We start from the raw sequence: 16,450 nt of genomic DNA on the forward strand, positions 1-16,450 counted from the left end.
GGAAAACCCTCATCCATTGCCGGTGGGAATGCACACTTGTACAGCCACTATGGAAATAGGTGTAGCTGTTTCTTGGAAATCTAGGAATCGATCAAGACCCACCAGCTCTGCCACCCTTGGTGTAAACCTAAAGGATGCTTCACCTACCACAGAGACACTTACTTGATCAACCATGTTCATTGCTGCTGTATTTATAATAGCCAGAAATTGGAGACATCCTAGGTGTCCCTCAACACATGAATGTCTAAAGAAAATGTGGTTCACTTACAGAGATGGGCTATTACTAAGCAGTTAAAAAGGAAAAAGAAAACCATGAAATTTGCAGGTAAATGGATGAAGCTAGAAAAAGTTATCCTGAGTGAGATAACCCAGATACAGAAAGACAAATAAGGTATGTTTTCACTTATATATGGTTGTTAGCTGTTGAGTCAAAGATAAATAAGTTACAATCTGTATCTGCCCAGGTTAGGGATGTAATAAGGGACTTAGTGGGAGGGACAGATCTCCACCTAGGGGAATAGAATAGATTGTTATAGATGGATGAAGGACAGAGTCTGAAACAGGATGGTCAAATGAGGGGGGAGAGAGATGAGGAGGCTGTGAAGAAGTATAAGGAGGGAGAGGTAAAATTAAGGGCCATGTGAGGGATCTTATGCAAGTCTAATACAGTAGAGCACTCTAATATATATATATGAGGGATGTAGATGGAACAGCCAAAAAGAAAAAAACAAAAAATCAGGAAGACAGAACCCCAAATGAATATCTCTTGTCACCAAATGAAGCTTCCAATATTGGTGCTGGGTTACATTTAGTCAATTTGTTGGCCTAATGAGACCAATTGGACCCCATAAAACCCAAGGTATTGTAAGGCTATTGGTTGCTCTCCATAAAATGACAGGGGGTGCTATTCTTGAAGATGACACCATCACAACTCATTGAACATAGATCAGTCAAGCTGATGCCTCCTTAAATCCCTCACCACATACGGACTAGATTTCATGGCAGTGGAAGGGACTCTGCTCATGATCAAAGAGAAAAGTAACACCAACCCAGCTACAATGGTGACTGCATCCAAGATATGATGGTGCCGTAGTAACAAACTAGTCTGAGAAACCAACCAATATCTGTCTTGAATAAGGCCCACTCCATGTGAGATGGAACTCAAGCACTCTGCGTGTCAACAAGACCTGAGACTGGATAGGCCAGGGTCCACAGGGAAAACCAAATACTACTGTTCTGCTTAAGGAACATAGCAATAAAATGACTCCTAACAATATTCTGCTGTACTCATAGATAATGCCTTTCTCAGTCCTCATCAGAGCAGCTTCCTCCTACGGCAGATGGGAACAAATACAGAGACTCTCAGCTAGAGCATAAGCAGAGAGGAAGAGATCTTGAAACACTAAACCCTAAACAGAACATCTCCACACAAATTCCTTCCCTCGGGACTTAGAGAACTCTGTGGAAGAGGAAGTGAAAAGAATGCCACAGAATACTGCAGATGGCAGGGCAATGCATTGTCCATCTACTGAGGTGAAGCACAGATGTGGAGTGGAACCAGACTAACCATGAGAAGAGCTGCACTGCATGTGTTGTACAGAGTATAGCTGGAGAAGGAGGAATGCCCCATCCATTTGGAGCCCAGAAGATCACATGAGTACCAGATGCTGGACATTGGGCTGTAGGATTTGAATTAATAAGATGAATTTTGGTATTCTTCCCATCTGAAAATTTCTGTGCTCCAGCTCTTTTCTTGTGGAATAAGAAAATATCTAATTTTTTTATTTTGTTTTACCAGATCCAACTAATAGACTTTTGTTTTGTTTTGTTTTTTAGAGACCTTGGACTTTTGAAGTGTTGTAATTTTAAAGATTGTGGGATTTTTTTAAAACTTACACTGTGTTTTGAATTATGATATTAACATAAGAAATTGGAGAACAAGAAATAAATGGTTATGGCATTCGGGTGATGTGTGTGTGTGTGTGTGTGTGTGTGTGTGTGTGGGTGTGGGTGTGGGTGTGGGTGTGTGTATGTGTGTCTTGCTGACAAGGAATAGAAACCCCTAGCTAAGTTTATCTTTCAACTTGAAGCAGCATAGCAACAATGGAAATGAGAATCTCAGTATAGAACCTGCATGGATCAGAAGGCACATTAATCACAGAGAAATTTTCTTTCATAGTTTTACATTATTATACTGGATAAACATTATCTGTATTACAATAAGTTTACAGCATGTGTAATTTGTATTTGATAATAACTTTTATGGCCTGAACACTTAGGTTTGGATAACCTATGAAGGGATTTTTTCCTAGGAAAGGTTAATTTTCTCACCTAGATTTTTGAAATATTGTGGGCACCGCTTCCCTGTAATATATAAAAGAAAGCACCTAGGAAATAAGATTAAGTTTCAAATTTTCATTGAAACATATTTCATGTTATTATGTAAAATAATGGGGTTTTTTAATTTTGTTGGATAATTTAATTTAATTTTACATATCAGCCCCAGATTACCCTGTCCCCGCGCCCCCCCCCCCCCGCCCATTCCCCTCAGTCCACCTTCCATTCCAATCTCATCCAAGGCAAGTACTCCCCTGGGGATTGAGTTCAACCTGGTAGATTCAGTTCAGGTAGGTCCAGTCCCCTCCTTCCAGGCTGAGCTAAGTGCCTCTGTATAAGCCCCAGGTTCCAAACAGCCAGCTCATGCACTGAGGACAGGTACCAGTCCCACTGCCTGGGTGCCTCCCAAACAGTTCAAGTTAATCAACTGTCTCACTTATCCAGAGGGCTCCTCAGCTATTGGTTCATAGTTCATGTGTTTCCATTTGTTTGGCTATTTGTCCCTGTGCTTTTTCCAACCTTGGTCTCAGCAATTCTCACTCATACAAACCCTCCTCTTTCTCGCCAACTGGACTCCTGGAGCTCCACCTGGGGCCTGGCCATGGATCTCTGCATCTGGTTCCTTCAGTCATTGGATGAGATTTCTAGCATGACAATTAGGGTGTTTGGCCATCATATCACCAGAGTAGGTCAGTTCGGGCTTTCTCTCACCCATTGCCAGTAGTCTATTGTGGAGGTATCTTTGTGGACCTCTCTAGCACTTTGCTTCTTCCTATTCTCATGTGGTCTTCATTCATCATGATCTCTTATTTCTTGCTCTCCCTCTCTGTTCTTGATCCAGGTGAGATCTCTCGCTCCCCAAAGTTCTCTTCCCCAAGACCCTTGCCCTTCATTACCCCCACTCACGTCCATGTTGTTCATGTAGATCTCATCCATTTCTCTGTCATTGGGCAATCCCTGTGTCTTTCTTTTTTTTTTTTTTTTTTTTTTTTTTTTTTTTTGGTTTTTCGAGACAGGGTTTCTCTGTGTAGCTTTGCGCCTTTCCTGGAACTCACTTGGTAGCCCAGGCTGGCCTTGAACTCACAGAGATCCGCCTGGCTCTGCCTCCCGAGTGCTGGGATTAAAGGCGTGCGCCACCACCGCCCGGCTCCCTGTGTCTTTCTTAGGGTCCTGTTTTCTGGGTAGCCTCCCTGGAGTTGTGAGTAGCAGTCTAGTCATCTTTGTTTTACATCTAGTATCCTCCTAGGAGTGAGTACATACCATGTTTGTATTTCTGAGTCTGGGTTACCTCACTCAGGATGATTTTTTCTAGATCCATCCATTTAGCTGCAAATCATGATGTCATTGTTTTTCTCTGCTGAGTAGTATTCCATTGTGCATATGTACCACATTTTATTTATCCATTCTTCAGTTGAAGGGCATCTAGGTTGTTTCCAGGCTTTGGCTATTACAAACAAGGCTGATATGAACAAAGCTGAGCAAGTGCCCTTGTGGTATAATTGAGCATTCCTTGGGTATATGCCCAAGAGTGGTATAGCTGGGTCTTGGGGAAGATTGACTCCCAGTTTTCTGAGAAATCGCCATATGGATTTCCAAAGTGGTTGTCCAAACTTGCAATCCCACCAGCAGTGGAGGGGAGTTCCCCTAGCTCCACATCCTCTCCAGCATAAGGTGTCTTCAGTGATTTTGAGCTTAGCCATTCTGACAGGTGTAAGGTGGTATCTCAGAGTTGTTTTGATTTGCATTTCCCTGATGATTAGGGATGTTGAGCAATTCCTTAAATGTCTTTCAGCCATTTGAGTTTCCTCTGTTGAGAATTCTCTGTTTAGTTCTATAGCCCATTTCTTAATTGGAATGTTGGGCATTTTGATGTCTAATTTTTTGAGTTCTTTATATATTCTGGATATCAGCCCTCTGTCAGATGTGGGGTTGGTGAAGACCTTTTCCCATTCTGTAGGCTGTCACTTTGCCTTGTTGGCTGTATCCTTTGTTCTACAAAAGCTTCTCAGTTTCAAGAGGTCCCATTGATTGATTGTTTCTCTCAGTGTCTGAGCTACTGGTGTTATATTTAGGAAGTGATCTCCTATGCCAATGCGTTCAAGACTACTTCCTACTTTCTCTTCTATCAGGTTCAGAGTAGCTGGATTTATGTTGAAGGCTTTGATCCACCTGACTTAAGTTTTGTGCACGGTGACAGATATGGATCTATTTGCAGCCTCTACAGCTTGATATCCAGTTATGCCAGCACCATTTGTTGAAGATGCTTTATTTTTTCCATTGTTCATTTTTGGCTTCTTTGTCAAAAATTATATGTTCATAGGTGTGCGGATTAATGTCAGGGTCTTCAATTGGATTCCATTGATCCACATGTCAGTTTTTATGCCAATACCAAGCTGTTTTTATTACTGTAACTCTATAGTAGAGCTTGAGGTCAGGGATTTTGATGCCTCCAGAGGTTGTTTTATTTTACAGGATTCTTTTGGCTATCCTGGGTTTTTTTGTTTTTCCATATGAAGTTGAGTATTATTCTTTCCAGGTCTGTGAAGAATTGTGTTGGTATTTTGATGGGGATTGCATCAAATCTGTAGATTGCTTTTGGTAAGATTGCCATTTTTACTATGTTAATCCTGCCTATCCATGAGCATGGGAGATTTTTCCATTTTCTGACATCTTCTTCAATTTCTTTTTTCAGGGACTTAAAGTTCTTGTCATATAGGTCCTTCACTTGCTTAGTTAGTGTTACCCCAAGGTATTTTGTATCATTTGTGGATATTGTAAAGGGTGATGTATCTCTGATTTCCTTCTCAGCCTGTTTGCCAATTGTATATAGGAGGGCTACTGACTTTTTTGAGTTGATCTTGTACCCTGCTATGTTGCTGAAGATATTTATAAGCTGTATCAGTTCCTTGGTTGAATATTTGGTGTCACTCAAGTATACTATCATGTCATCTGCAAATAGGGAAAGCTTGACTTCTTCCTTTCCAATTTGTATCCCATTAATCTCCTGATGTTGTCTTATTGCTCTGGCTAGAACTTCAAGTACTATATTGAATACGTATGGGGAGAGTGGACAGCCTTGCCTTGTTCCTGATTTTAGTGGAATCACTTTGAGTTTCTCTCCATTTAATTTGATGTTTGCTGTTGGCTTGCTGTAAATTGTCTTTATTATGTTTAGGTATGTTTCCTGTATTCCTGATCGCTCCAAGACCTTTATCATGAAGGGATGTTGGATTTTGTCAAATGTCTTTTCTACATGTGGTGCGATGATCATGCGGGTTTTTTTTCTTTGAGTTTGTTTATATGGTGTATTGCATTGATGGACTTTCGTATGTTGAACCACACTTGCATCCCTGGAATGAAGCCTACTTGATCATGGTGGATAATTGTTTTGATGTGTTCTTGGAGTCTGTTTGGCAGTATTTTATTGAGTATTTTTGCATTAATGTTCATGAGGGAGATTGGTCTGTAGTTCTCTTTCTTTGTTGCATCTTTGTTTGGTTTGGGAATCAGGGTAATTGTAGCCTCATAGAAGGAGTTTGGTAATGTTCCTTCTGTTTCTATTGTGTGGAACAATTTAAAGAGTATTGGCATTAACTCTTCTTTGAAGATCTGGTAGAATTCTGCGCTGAAACCATCTGGTCCTGTCCTTTTTTTGGTTGGGAGACTTTTAATAGAATCACTTATTCTATTTTCTTAGGGGTTATTGGACTATTTAAATAGTTTACCTGGTCTTGATTTAACTTAGGTATGTGGTACCTATCCAGACAATTATCCATTTCTTTTCGATTTTCCAGTTTTGTGGAGTAGAGGTTTTTGAAGTATGACCTGATGATTCACTGGATTTCCTCATTGTCTGTTATGTCCCCCTTTTCATTTCTGATTATGTTAATTTGGATGCTCTCTCTCTCTGCCTTTGGTAAGTTTCGATAAGGGCTTGCCTATCTTGTTGATTTTCTCAAAGAACCAACTCTTTGTTTCATTAATTTTTTGTGTTGTTCTCTTTGTTTCTATTTTATTGATTTCAGCTCTCAATTTGATAATTTCCTGGCATCTATTCTTCCTGGGTGAATTTGCTTCTTCTTGTTCTAGAGCTTTCAGGTGTGCTGTTAAGTTGCTAGCGTGAGATTTCTCCAACTTCTTTATGTGGGCATTTAGTGCTATGAATTTCCCTCTTAGCAGTGCTTTTATAGTGTCCAATAAGTTTGGGTATGTGGTGTCTTCATTTTCATTGATCTCTAGGAAGTCTTTAATTTCTTTCTTAACCCATTGGTGATTTAGTTGAGCATTATTCAGTTTCCATGGGTTTGTAGGTTTTCTGTAGTTTTTGTTGTTGTTGAAATCTAACTTTATACCATGGTGTTCTGATAGAATGGAGGAGGTTATTCCAATTGTTTTGTATCTGTTGATATTTGATTCATGGCCAATTATGTGTTCAATTTTAGAGAAAGTTCCATGGGGTGCTGAGAAGAAGGTATATTCTTTTTTGTTAGGATGGAATGTCCTGTAGATATCGATTAAGTCCATTTGAGCCATAACATCAGTTAAGTCTTTTATTTCTCTGTTAAGTTTCAATTTGGCTGATCTGTCCAGTGTTGAAAGTGGGGTGTTGTAGTCTCCCACTATTAATGTGTGGGGTTTTATATGTGGTTTAAGCTTTAGTAATGTTTCTTGTACATATGTGGATGCCCTTGTGTTTGGGGCATAAATGTTCAGAATTGAGACTTCATCTTGGTGGATCTTTCCTGGGATGAGTATGTAATGCCCTTCTTGATCTCTTTTGATTGATTTTAGTTTGAAGTCTATTTTGCTGCATATCAGGATGGCTACACCCGCTTGCTTCTTAAGACCGTTTGATTGGAAAGTCTTTTCCCAGCCTTTTATTTTTAGGTAGTGTCTATCTTTGAATTTGAGATGTGTTTCTTGTATGCAGCAGAAAGATGGGTCCTGCTTTCGTATCCATTCTGTAAGCCTATGTCTTTTTATAGGTGAATTAAGTCCATTGATATTGAGGGAAATTAATGACCAGTGATTGTTCATTCCTGTTATTTTTTGGTGGTGATGTGTGGGTACTTCTATACGTTGGGGTTTACTGCTGTGGCTTTATCTGTTGCCTGTGTTTTCGAGGGTGTATCTGACTTCCTTAGGTTGGAATTTTCCTTCTAGTGCTTTCTGTAGGGCTGGGTTTGTGGATAAGTATTGTTTAAATCTGGCTTTGTCATGGAATGTCTTGTTCACTCCATCTATGGTGATTGAAAGTTTTGCTGGGTATATTAGTCTAGGCTGACATCCATGGTCTCTTAGTGTCTGCATTACATCTGTCCAGGTTCTTCTGGCTTTCAAAGTCTCCATTGAGAAATCGGGTGTTATTCTGATGGGTTTGCCTTTATATGTCACTTGGCCTTTTTCCTTTGCTGCTCTTAATATTCTTTCTTTATTCTGTACGTTTAGTTGTTTAACTATTATGTGGCGAGGGGACTTTTTTGGGGGGTCTAGTCTGTTTGGTGTTCTATAAGCTTCTTGTATCTTCATAGGCATTTCCTTCTTTAAGTTGGGAAAGTTTTCTTCTATGATCTTGTTGAATATATTTTCTGTGCCCTTGAGTTGGTATTCTTCTCCTTCTTCGACCCCTATTTTTCTTAGGTTTGGTCTTTTCATGGTGTCCCAAATTTCTTGGACATTTTGGTTCATGACTTTGTTGGCTTTAGTGTTTTCTTTGACTGATGAATGTATTTCTTCTACTGTATCTTCAACGCTAGAGATCCTCTCTTCCATCTCTTGCATTCTGTTGATTATACTTGCATCTGAAGTTCCCAATCGTTTTCTCAGATTTTATATTTCCAGCATTCCCTCTGTTTGTGTCTTCTTCATTTTTTCTATTTCCCTTTTCAGGTCTTGGACTGTTTCCTTCATTTGTTTCATTGATTTTTCTTGATTTTCTCTCAGTATTTTATTGTTTTCTTCCAGGACTTTATTGATTTCTTCTAATTTGTTTGCCCTTTCCCCTAGTTGTTTACAGCGTTCTTTACATTTTTTTGTCTTTTCCTCTACACAAGCCTCTAGCTTCTTCATGATGTCATTCATAAGGCTGTTTTCTTCTGCTTCTTCCAATTTCTGATGTTCAGGTCTAGGTGTTGGAGGAGGGCTAGGGCCTGGTGATGCTGTATTGCTATTCATTTTGTTGTATATGTTTCTGCCTTGACGTCTGCCCATCTCCTTGTAGTTCGTTCTTGGCCTTATCCGCACACTTGGTTCAGACAGACCAGTGTTCCAAAAGGGAAGTCAGTGTTCCAAAAGGGAAGTCCGGAGCAAGATGGGAGCTGGGGGCCGGCCTCTAAGTCTCAGGAAGAGGCTTGGGGCTCAGGCGGATGGGCGTGGGGGCAGGGCATGGAGACTGCAGGGTCTGCCAGGGGTCTTGGAGAAGGGGATCCTTCACGGTGGGGCTAGCAGGGAGCCTGCCCGGTGGCCAGAACCTGGGGCCGAGTTGGGCAGGTCTTCCCTGGAGTGGCTGGTGCCCAGGGATGGGGTCTGGGGCAAGGACGGGCACTCACCAGTGTTGTAAAAGGGAAGTTTGGAGCAAGATGGGAGCTGGGGGCCGGCCTCTAAGTCTCAGGAAGGGGCTTGGGGCTCAGGCGGATGGGCGTGGGGGCAGGGCGTGGAGACTGCAGGGTCTGCCAGGGGTCTTGGAGAAGGGGATCCTTCCCGGTGGGGCTAGCAGGGAACCTGCCCGGTGGCCAGAACCTGGGGCCGAGTTGGGCAGGTCTTCCCTGGAGTGGCTGGTGCCCAGGGATGGGGTCTGGGGCAAGGAAGGGTACTCACCAGTGGGGAAATTACATTTTTATTTACAAAAAAAAAATACAGTCATTTTACTCAATAGTGCCTTAAAAGGAGCACAATATAAACAGTAAACAGCCGGGCGGTGGTGGCGCACGCCTTTAATCCCAGCACTCGGGAGGCAGAGCCAGGCGGATCTCTGTGAGTTCGAGGCCAGCCTGGTCTCCAAAGCGAGTTCCAGGAAAGGCGCAAAGCTACACAGAGAAACCCTGTCTCGAAAAAAAACCAAAAAAAAAAAAAAAAAAAAAAAAAAAAAAAAAAAAACAGTAAACAGCATTATCAAAATACCAAACAACAAGAACAAAAGAAAGAACAAATGAATTCAAAACCTCAAACCATAACAAAGAAAACCAAAAAACCCAAACCAAACAAAACCCAACAAAACAATCAAACAAAAAAAAATTAAGCTAAGCAGCTTGCTTAATTAAAATAATAAGATTAGGTTAATCATGCAACAGACTTTGAAGCACAGACCAACAGCCTGTGGCTGGCCTTGGAAACATGGTAGGAAGGCAGTCACAATTGTAAAAAGCATTTTCAAAGCAATTATAGCCATGCTTCCTTGGAATCTCATAGGATGTCTTCTTCTGAGGAGGCTACGATCCATGGGTTCAAGTTGTCTGTGGCGTCTTTGGCCTCCTCAGTTCTCTCATAGCAGCTGTGAGAGAAGGAAAGGCAATCATTCCCAGAAGCAGCCTGCCTGGGCCACAGGCTAGACAAAATTAGGTCTATTCACATCGGAAACCAAGGTCAAGAGCCCCCAGTCCCCATGAATGCCATGGTTGCAGGGGTTGGAATGCAGTGGTGGCTCACTTGCCTGTGATACTTTCTGCTCCTGCTCCAGCAGCTCTGTCTGCAGGAGGCGCTCATCCTGGGGTGTGACATGTTCCAGCTCAGGCTGGAGATTTTCTGACCTAGAGGAGGAAGGCAGTTAGGGAACAGGCCTGGTGGGGACCTGCTATATCAGCTGTTGAGCCTGAACCAGCTCTAGTCAGCTGGACAGTCCAGCAGGACCTTTCAGCTGAGGTCATTCCCTACATTTCCTAGCAGAGAAATGTCAGCTTATACCTAGGTCTGGGTTTAATTCTCAGCTTTTAAAATCTACTAGAAAATGAACTGAGAACTACACTGTGCTGGGCAAGAAATTCAGCATGAATTTCCAGTTCTCAAGATACATTGTTGTGAGAAAAAATAACAGTGTCTGATAAACAGTTCAGGGAAGATATAGATGGCCCTGATTAGATACCAGGTGAATGAGCAACCTGGGAAACTGAATGTAGACCCTCTAGAGAGTCTACAAAATAAAAGTAGTGAAGGTTCTGATTATTCCTCCAGCACAGAGACCTGCCTGAGTTCAACACCTCAACCCCTAAATAATCTCATGTCCAGTGAAATCTATTCACAGGAGACAGATGCGCAGTGCAGAGAGCGTGTAATCAGCAAGAGTGTGCTGCATGCAGATCTGCCCAAGTAGGACATTTTCTGTAAAGGTGATGTTCTAAAAGGAAAATAAAGTGACAGGAACACACCCTGTCCTCCAAAACTAACCCTCATCCTGCTAGATTGAGGGCTACCATAGTGACATTTATGGGGAGACACAGGGGACACTGAGAAGATACCAGAGAGCTCAGAAGGGAATAAGGGGTACACATTCCCCAGAAACATTAAAGATCAAACATAGTGTTTCCTGGAGAAGTTCTTGTTAACTGGGCCAGCACAATACCCTGAGGTGGTCTTTCCTTGGCTGTGGCTGAGAGTCATCCAGATAGGGAGAATCCCAAAAAGGACAGAGATCCAGGTACAGGTGACCTACATGGTTCTAACCACTCCTCCCAGCTTGGGCTCCTACCTCATCTCAGAGACATTGAAGTGATGTTGCAGCTTTTCTGCCAAGTCCCTTTGCTGGGTGACCAGCTCCTTCTGCTTCAGCATGTCCTTCAGTCTTTCCTCCAGGTTTTCTTGTACCTGCTCATTAGAAGATTGTGTTCTCAGTGGACTTTTGCTCACTCACGTGGACACACATAAAGTCAGGAAAGCACACAAGTACATGAATGCACACATACAAGCACACTGTAATGCACTAACATGTTTAGTTTCCCAGCTAATGCTAATATAAAGAGCAATCACCAGAAATACTATTAAGAAGAAGATTAACTTTTCTTGGATGAGAAACGAACACAGTGAGCATGAGAGATAGGCAGTTCATACCCTGAATAGACTGTCCTGTAACCTAATGCACAGGCAGGTAACCTCTGGGGTCCTGGCCCATTAGCCAACCCTGCTTAGGAAGTTCCCCAAGCTGTGCAGTATAGGAATTAACCCCAGCACAGGACCACTGCATGGTGGTGGACCAGACCACTGATCTTGTTCAGGGCTTCCCAGTTTCCCTCAAAGTGATCAAATTCCTCCAAGAGAAGCTCCCTTTACCACAGGCTGCCTCACTTCAGACCCAAAGCAATGAGTGCAGGAAACTAGAAAATCTCCACAACCAGGATCCAAAAGGAACAGTTCCTCCCTGTAAGGTGATCATTTCAGAAGTTTGTATGAGTAACAAAAGGCTGACTAAATCAGAGTCAAATGATATTCCATGGAAGGGCTCAGCCACACTGTACTACACTCTTCCAATAATGGACATCTAGATAGTTTCTACTAGAGGCTTCTCTGAGGAATGCTACTAAAACTCTGCTGCCCTCTAGCTTCTCTAGGGACATCTATTTCATGTTCTGGATCACTGTGTCACCTGGGGATTGCAGTTCAACCTTCTGAAGAATTGTGTGTGGCTTCTCACTGCACTATATCATTTTATATGACCAGCAATGTCTGAGGGTTCTCATTTCTCCCAGCCCTCATGAGGTGGATTTTAACTCAGAATGAAGAACTCTGAAGAAAAGCAGTTACTGAGTGCTGCATGCACAGCACATGGTGAGTGCTTTAGACACTCATGAGCCTAAGTTGGGTGTGCTGAGACAGCCCCCTTCTCACACCTCAGCACGGCTAGGGGACTTCTGCTGGACTTGGATGCAGAAAGATGCACACTGCAAGTCAGACTCTCTCAACAAATAACATCCAGTCCAAGCTCCACAGTCAAGGTAAACTGAGCCAAGGATAGGCAAAAGTGGAAAGAAAGTGGTAGCAGGCAATGTGGATGAGGACAAGACAGGGCACAGAGAAGACAAAGTAAGCCACAGACCATTGAGTATGCAGTCACCATTCACCCAGGGCAGAGAAGGGACACAAACTCTCAGCCAGCCAATCCTGCCTCAAAGACACAATGGCCTCAATTTCCTGTACCAAGTTCCTTTGGTTTGCTCCAAGGATCTCCTTGCAGATAAAAGTTTTTGACTCTACAAATCCTGAAAACCACTGAATTACAGCAGTTTTCCTATCCTTTCATTCTAGAGAGCTCGGTGGACATGTAGAAAGATGGGCAAAAGAATGCAGAATTTGATAGATGCCAAGTGTGTGGGCACAGCACATGCTCAATAATGTTAGTCTCCATCATCATTAAAGATGTTTCATGAAGACATTTGGAGAAATACACACACACACACAAGTTTACACATTCACACACAGAAGCACATACTTGCACTCATAAGCACCCATACTCCCAACACACACAAGCACTTACCCCTACACATACAGGAAACATGGGCACAGAAACACCCACTACCCCACACAAGGTCATAAACACAAACATAAAGGAACACTACTGTAGAAAGAACAGCCAGAATTCACACACACACAGAGGTTCACCCTCACAGTTGGACAGAAATGCAAACACACACACACACACACACACACACACACACACACACACTCACTTCCTGAACATAAACTGGCCAAGAGAGGACTTCTGCCTTGTAGCAGCTTTTCTGCTCTGGGGGAGGTCATGGGTCTTCCTTGCTGTGTACAAGGCTCTTAGATTCAGCCAGCCTCTGCTACCCTGGCCTGCACTCTTTTCCTTCCATGAACTTTATACATCCCAAGACTCATTGATCCCACAGTTTGCAAGGTAATCCATCATAGTCTCTTCACTAAACTTACCCTAGCTCCTCCAAGAAGACCTGGATAGCTCAAGTGAAAGAGAGTGACCCATGGTCAACACCCAGGAGGTTGTCAACAGATGACAGTGCATATGATATGAATTCAGACCCAATGTCACTCAGAAAGAGGCCAGTGACATCACCTGCAGTGCTTTTCAGGAACACAGCACACCACACAGCTATGAGAGGGAATCTGTTCTAAGACACAGCCATGCACATGATATAGTCAGCAACACAATGTCAGCAAAGAGATGCATTGTGGGATTCCGTGTTGTGAAGGCAATGAAACAAAAAAGACATTTCCTGTGGTGTTAGCTCTGTGTAGTGAAAAGGGAGAAGTCTAATTTTATTTTTAAAATAGCTGTATTGTTTGATTTTTGTTATTTATTAAAAAACACATGTATACCCAAGCAATAAAAGTGTATAAACACAAGAGAAAGCAATTTAAACTTACAACAATTGCGTGAGACAAGACAAAAGGTCCCCCTTGGGGAACAGGGGAGACAGAGTGCTGGCCAGCCAGAATGGACCAAACAGAAATTATTAGGTTCAGTGAATGACCTGGTCTCAAAGGGAACAAGGGAGTAAGCAACAGATGACAACATAGGATTTCATTATGTAGCCTCTGAACACACACATATGCACACATTTACACATGCCTGCATAGATCACACACCGACCACAGAAATCAAAAGTGAGCAGAAAACAAGGACGGGTACATCGTATTGAGTGAACAATTGAATTTAGACTATCCACATCACATGTTTTAGCAGAGAATTACAACACAGCTATCTGTCACTTGGGAACTAAAAATGCCTAGAGGAGAGCACACAGCTTAGTCAAACTATGTTGAAGTGATTGGAGAAAATGTTCTCTTGAAGCCTCAAATCTGTCACTCCAACCCTCACTCTGTCAAAGTCCTCCCACATCTATGGTCATTCAGTCAGCTCCAGACTGGAAACTCCAGGATGGAAGAACTGTCCAGCACCACCCACAGAAAACAGGCTGACAAGCTGATACTCAGGCCTCCCACAGTATGGACCAAGAGTTAAGCTAAGGGAAGAGAGCACACTGGGATGTAGGAAGAAAGGAGAAGACCACATGCCACCCCAAAATTGACCCCAAAATGAGAACTACTCACTTTGCACTAGCCCTGGGCTCTAATTCTTACAAGCTGTTTCCTACCTGAGATCTCACATGACATCTGCAAAGCAAATGAGCCACAGGCCACTGACCTAATCAATGAGAGCTCTGTGATATTCTCCAAGTAGCTCTCTACATAGCAGACTGGTAACATAATAACATGTAGGTAGGTGTGTTATAGCTGACTGACCCATCTCTCTAGCAGAGCAGGAGGGTTTGTTTGCCAATCATCCAGTATCTTGAAAGAGGCTAACTCTACAGAGAGACTTGTGAATGATCACAGAAATGAACAATTGGATGGTATGTAAGTGGGAGTCTGCATGGATGGTGGATGGTTACATGGGTGTCTCTATGTCTATGGTTGGACAGTTGGGCAGCCTGCCCCTAGTGCCTCAGCCTACCTGCAGCTGCTCAGCACAGGGGTCACAGATCTTCTCATGGGCCTCCTTCAAGAGCTTCTTCACCTCCTCACAGGTCTTTTGCAGTTCAATCTGCTCCTTCCACAGCTGTATGTTCTGGATCATCAACGTACGTACATTCTTCTTTAGGTGATTACACTCTTGTAGGAACCGGCCATGGAGGTAACTGAACCACCAAAAAAAAAAACAAAAGAAAAAAAAATGGTGAGCCTCAGAGAGGCTGCATTTGCCATCTCTACTTCTTTTTTTTTTTTACAGGGTTTCTCTGTGTAGCTTTGCGCCTTTCCTGGAACTCACTTGGTAGCCCAGGCTGGCCTTGAACTCACAGAGATCCGCCTGGCTCTGCCTCCTGAGTGCTGGGATTAAAGGCGTGCGCCACCACCGCCCGGCCGCCATCTCTACTTCTAAATGCTACTAACCCTGAAAAGTCGGAGGCCCCCAGACAGCATAAGAGTGGTGCTCTCAGTAGCCAAGCCAGCATCACTCAAATGCAGGCCACATCCAGAGAATAACCAAATTCTGGATAGATTCAAATTACTTCTGAAAATCCTGGTACCAAAAGGGATCCTGTGCCTCTAAGAACAGGGTGCACCCCACACCTGTGCTTAACTGTTCATGGTCTTGGGAAAGCATCAGCAGGTAGAGGGCAAACACTCTCTGAAGGAGGCCAGAAGTCCCAACCAGAATAAATTCTCTCTACAGATCCCAGGCAAACCAGATCTGTGAAGCTCCAACCAGAGTCCTGGAGGCCCTGGGCTGCAGGACATCCCCTTCATGATGCAAACGATATTCCTATCTAAGGGCTCCCACAGCTGGACAATGATGGGAGGGCCTCAGTGTTTTTCCACACTTAGCAAAACTGAGTCCAAGAGGCACAAATCCAAGGGTCACAAAGGAGGATGCTGGCTAAGAGGCACACAGGCTAGTACCAGAGCCTTCACTTTGAGTCAAGGACAAAGAAAGGCAGAAACAGTCCCTCCCAAGCTAGTAGGCACTTACCTAAAGTATTCCGTCTCCTCAATCAGCCCCTTGCACTTGTTCAAGGCATCACTAATCTCCATGGGCAATTTCTGGAGAGCTGACATCACCTGCTTGTGTTCCATTTCAAGCATCTCGAGTTCAAAATTTAGCCTGTGGTAGGGCATGGACCCAGGAGGGAAAAAAACCCATGAACACAGGCCAAAAAGAACACAGGAAAGAAGCTGTGCCATGGACTACTCCAGTGCAGTGGATGCCAAAGCATGGCACTTAAACAGTGGGACCTCCTGGTGCTTATTAAACATCCTATCCTGTCCCCAGGACAGAACAGCCAGGAGGTCTAAGGGGAGGAATCCAATGATGCATGAGCACCCACAGTGGGCTTGGAGCTCTAGATAAGCGCTCTAAGAAGTTCCCAGGAGTCTGTGTCACATATGTGGACTCACCAGAAACCTATGGGGACATTCTCCTGTCTTCAGAACAGGGATTCTCATTCCTGGGTGTCTATTGCTACACAGAGGACCAGAGCACACAATCAGTACTTCCAGGAGGGAGCCCCAACTTCAGGATGGTTTTGTAAACTTCACATGTGATTCGAATGTTCTTCCAAGGTGAGCACAGAGCTCAAAGTGGGGTTCCCTGGCCTCAGGAGTGCCATCATCTGGAAGCTATGTTAAATCCTCAGACCATGCCACAGCC

General features: G+C 43.2%; 1 protein-coding gene across 1 annotated transcript in view; it reads right to left on the reverse strand.

The window, feature by feature from the left end:
- LOC128106966 (RB1-inducible coiled-coil protein 1-like) overlaps window positions 1–15,918 on the reverse strand; it is a 129,439-nt gene extending 113,521 nt beyond the window's left edge. Inside the window, exons 1-4 of the mRNA XM_052732333.1 lie at window positions 15,773–15,918; window positions 14,756–14,939; window positions 11,018–11,133; window positions 9,986–10,082 (exon numbers count right to left, since the gene is read on the reverse strand). Of these exons, the coding sequence (XP_052588293.1) occupies window positions 9,986–10,082; window positions 11,018–11,133; window positions 14,756–14,939; window positions 15,773–15,918 (543 nt within the window). The remainder of the gene's footprint in view (window positions 1–9,985; window positions 10,083–11,017; window positions 11,134–14,755; window positions 14,940–15,772) is intronic.
- Between the last annotated feature and the right edge of the window lie 532 nt (window positions 15,919–16,450).

Source organism: Peromyscus californicus, unplaced genomic scaffold (assembly GCF_007827085.1).
Source record: "Peromyscus californicus insignis strain IS unplaced genomic scaffold, ASM782708v3 Scaffold_12__1_contigs__length_115047231, whole genome shotgun sequence".
NCBI classification, from domain to species: domain Eukaryota; kingdom Metazoa; phylum Chordata; class Mammalia; order Rodentia; family Cricetidae; genus Peromyscus; species Peromyscus californicus.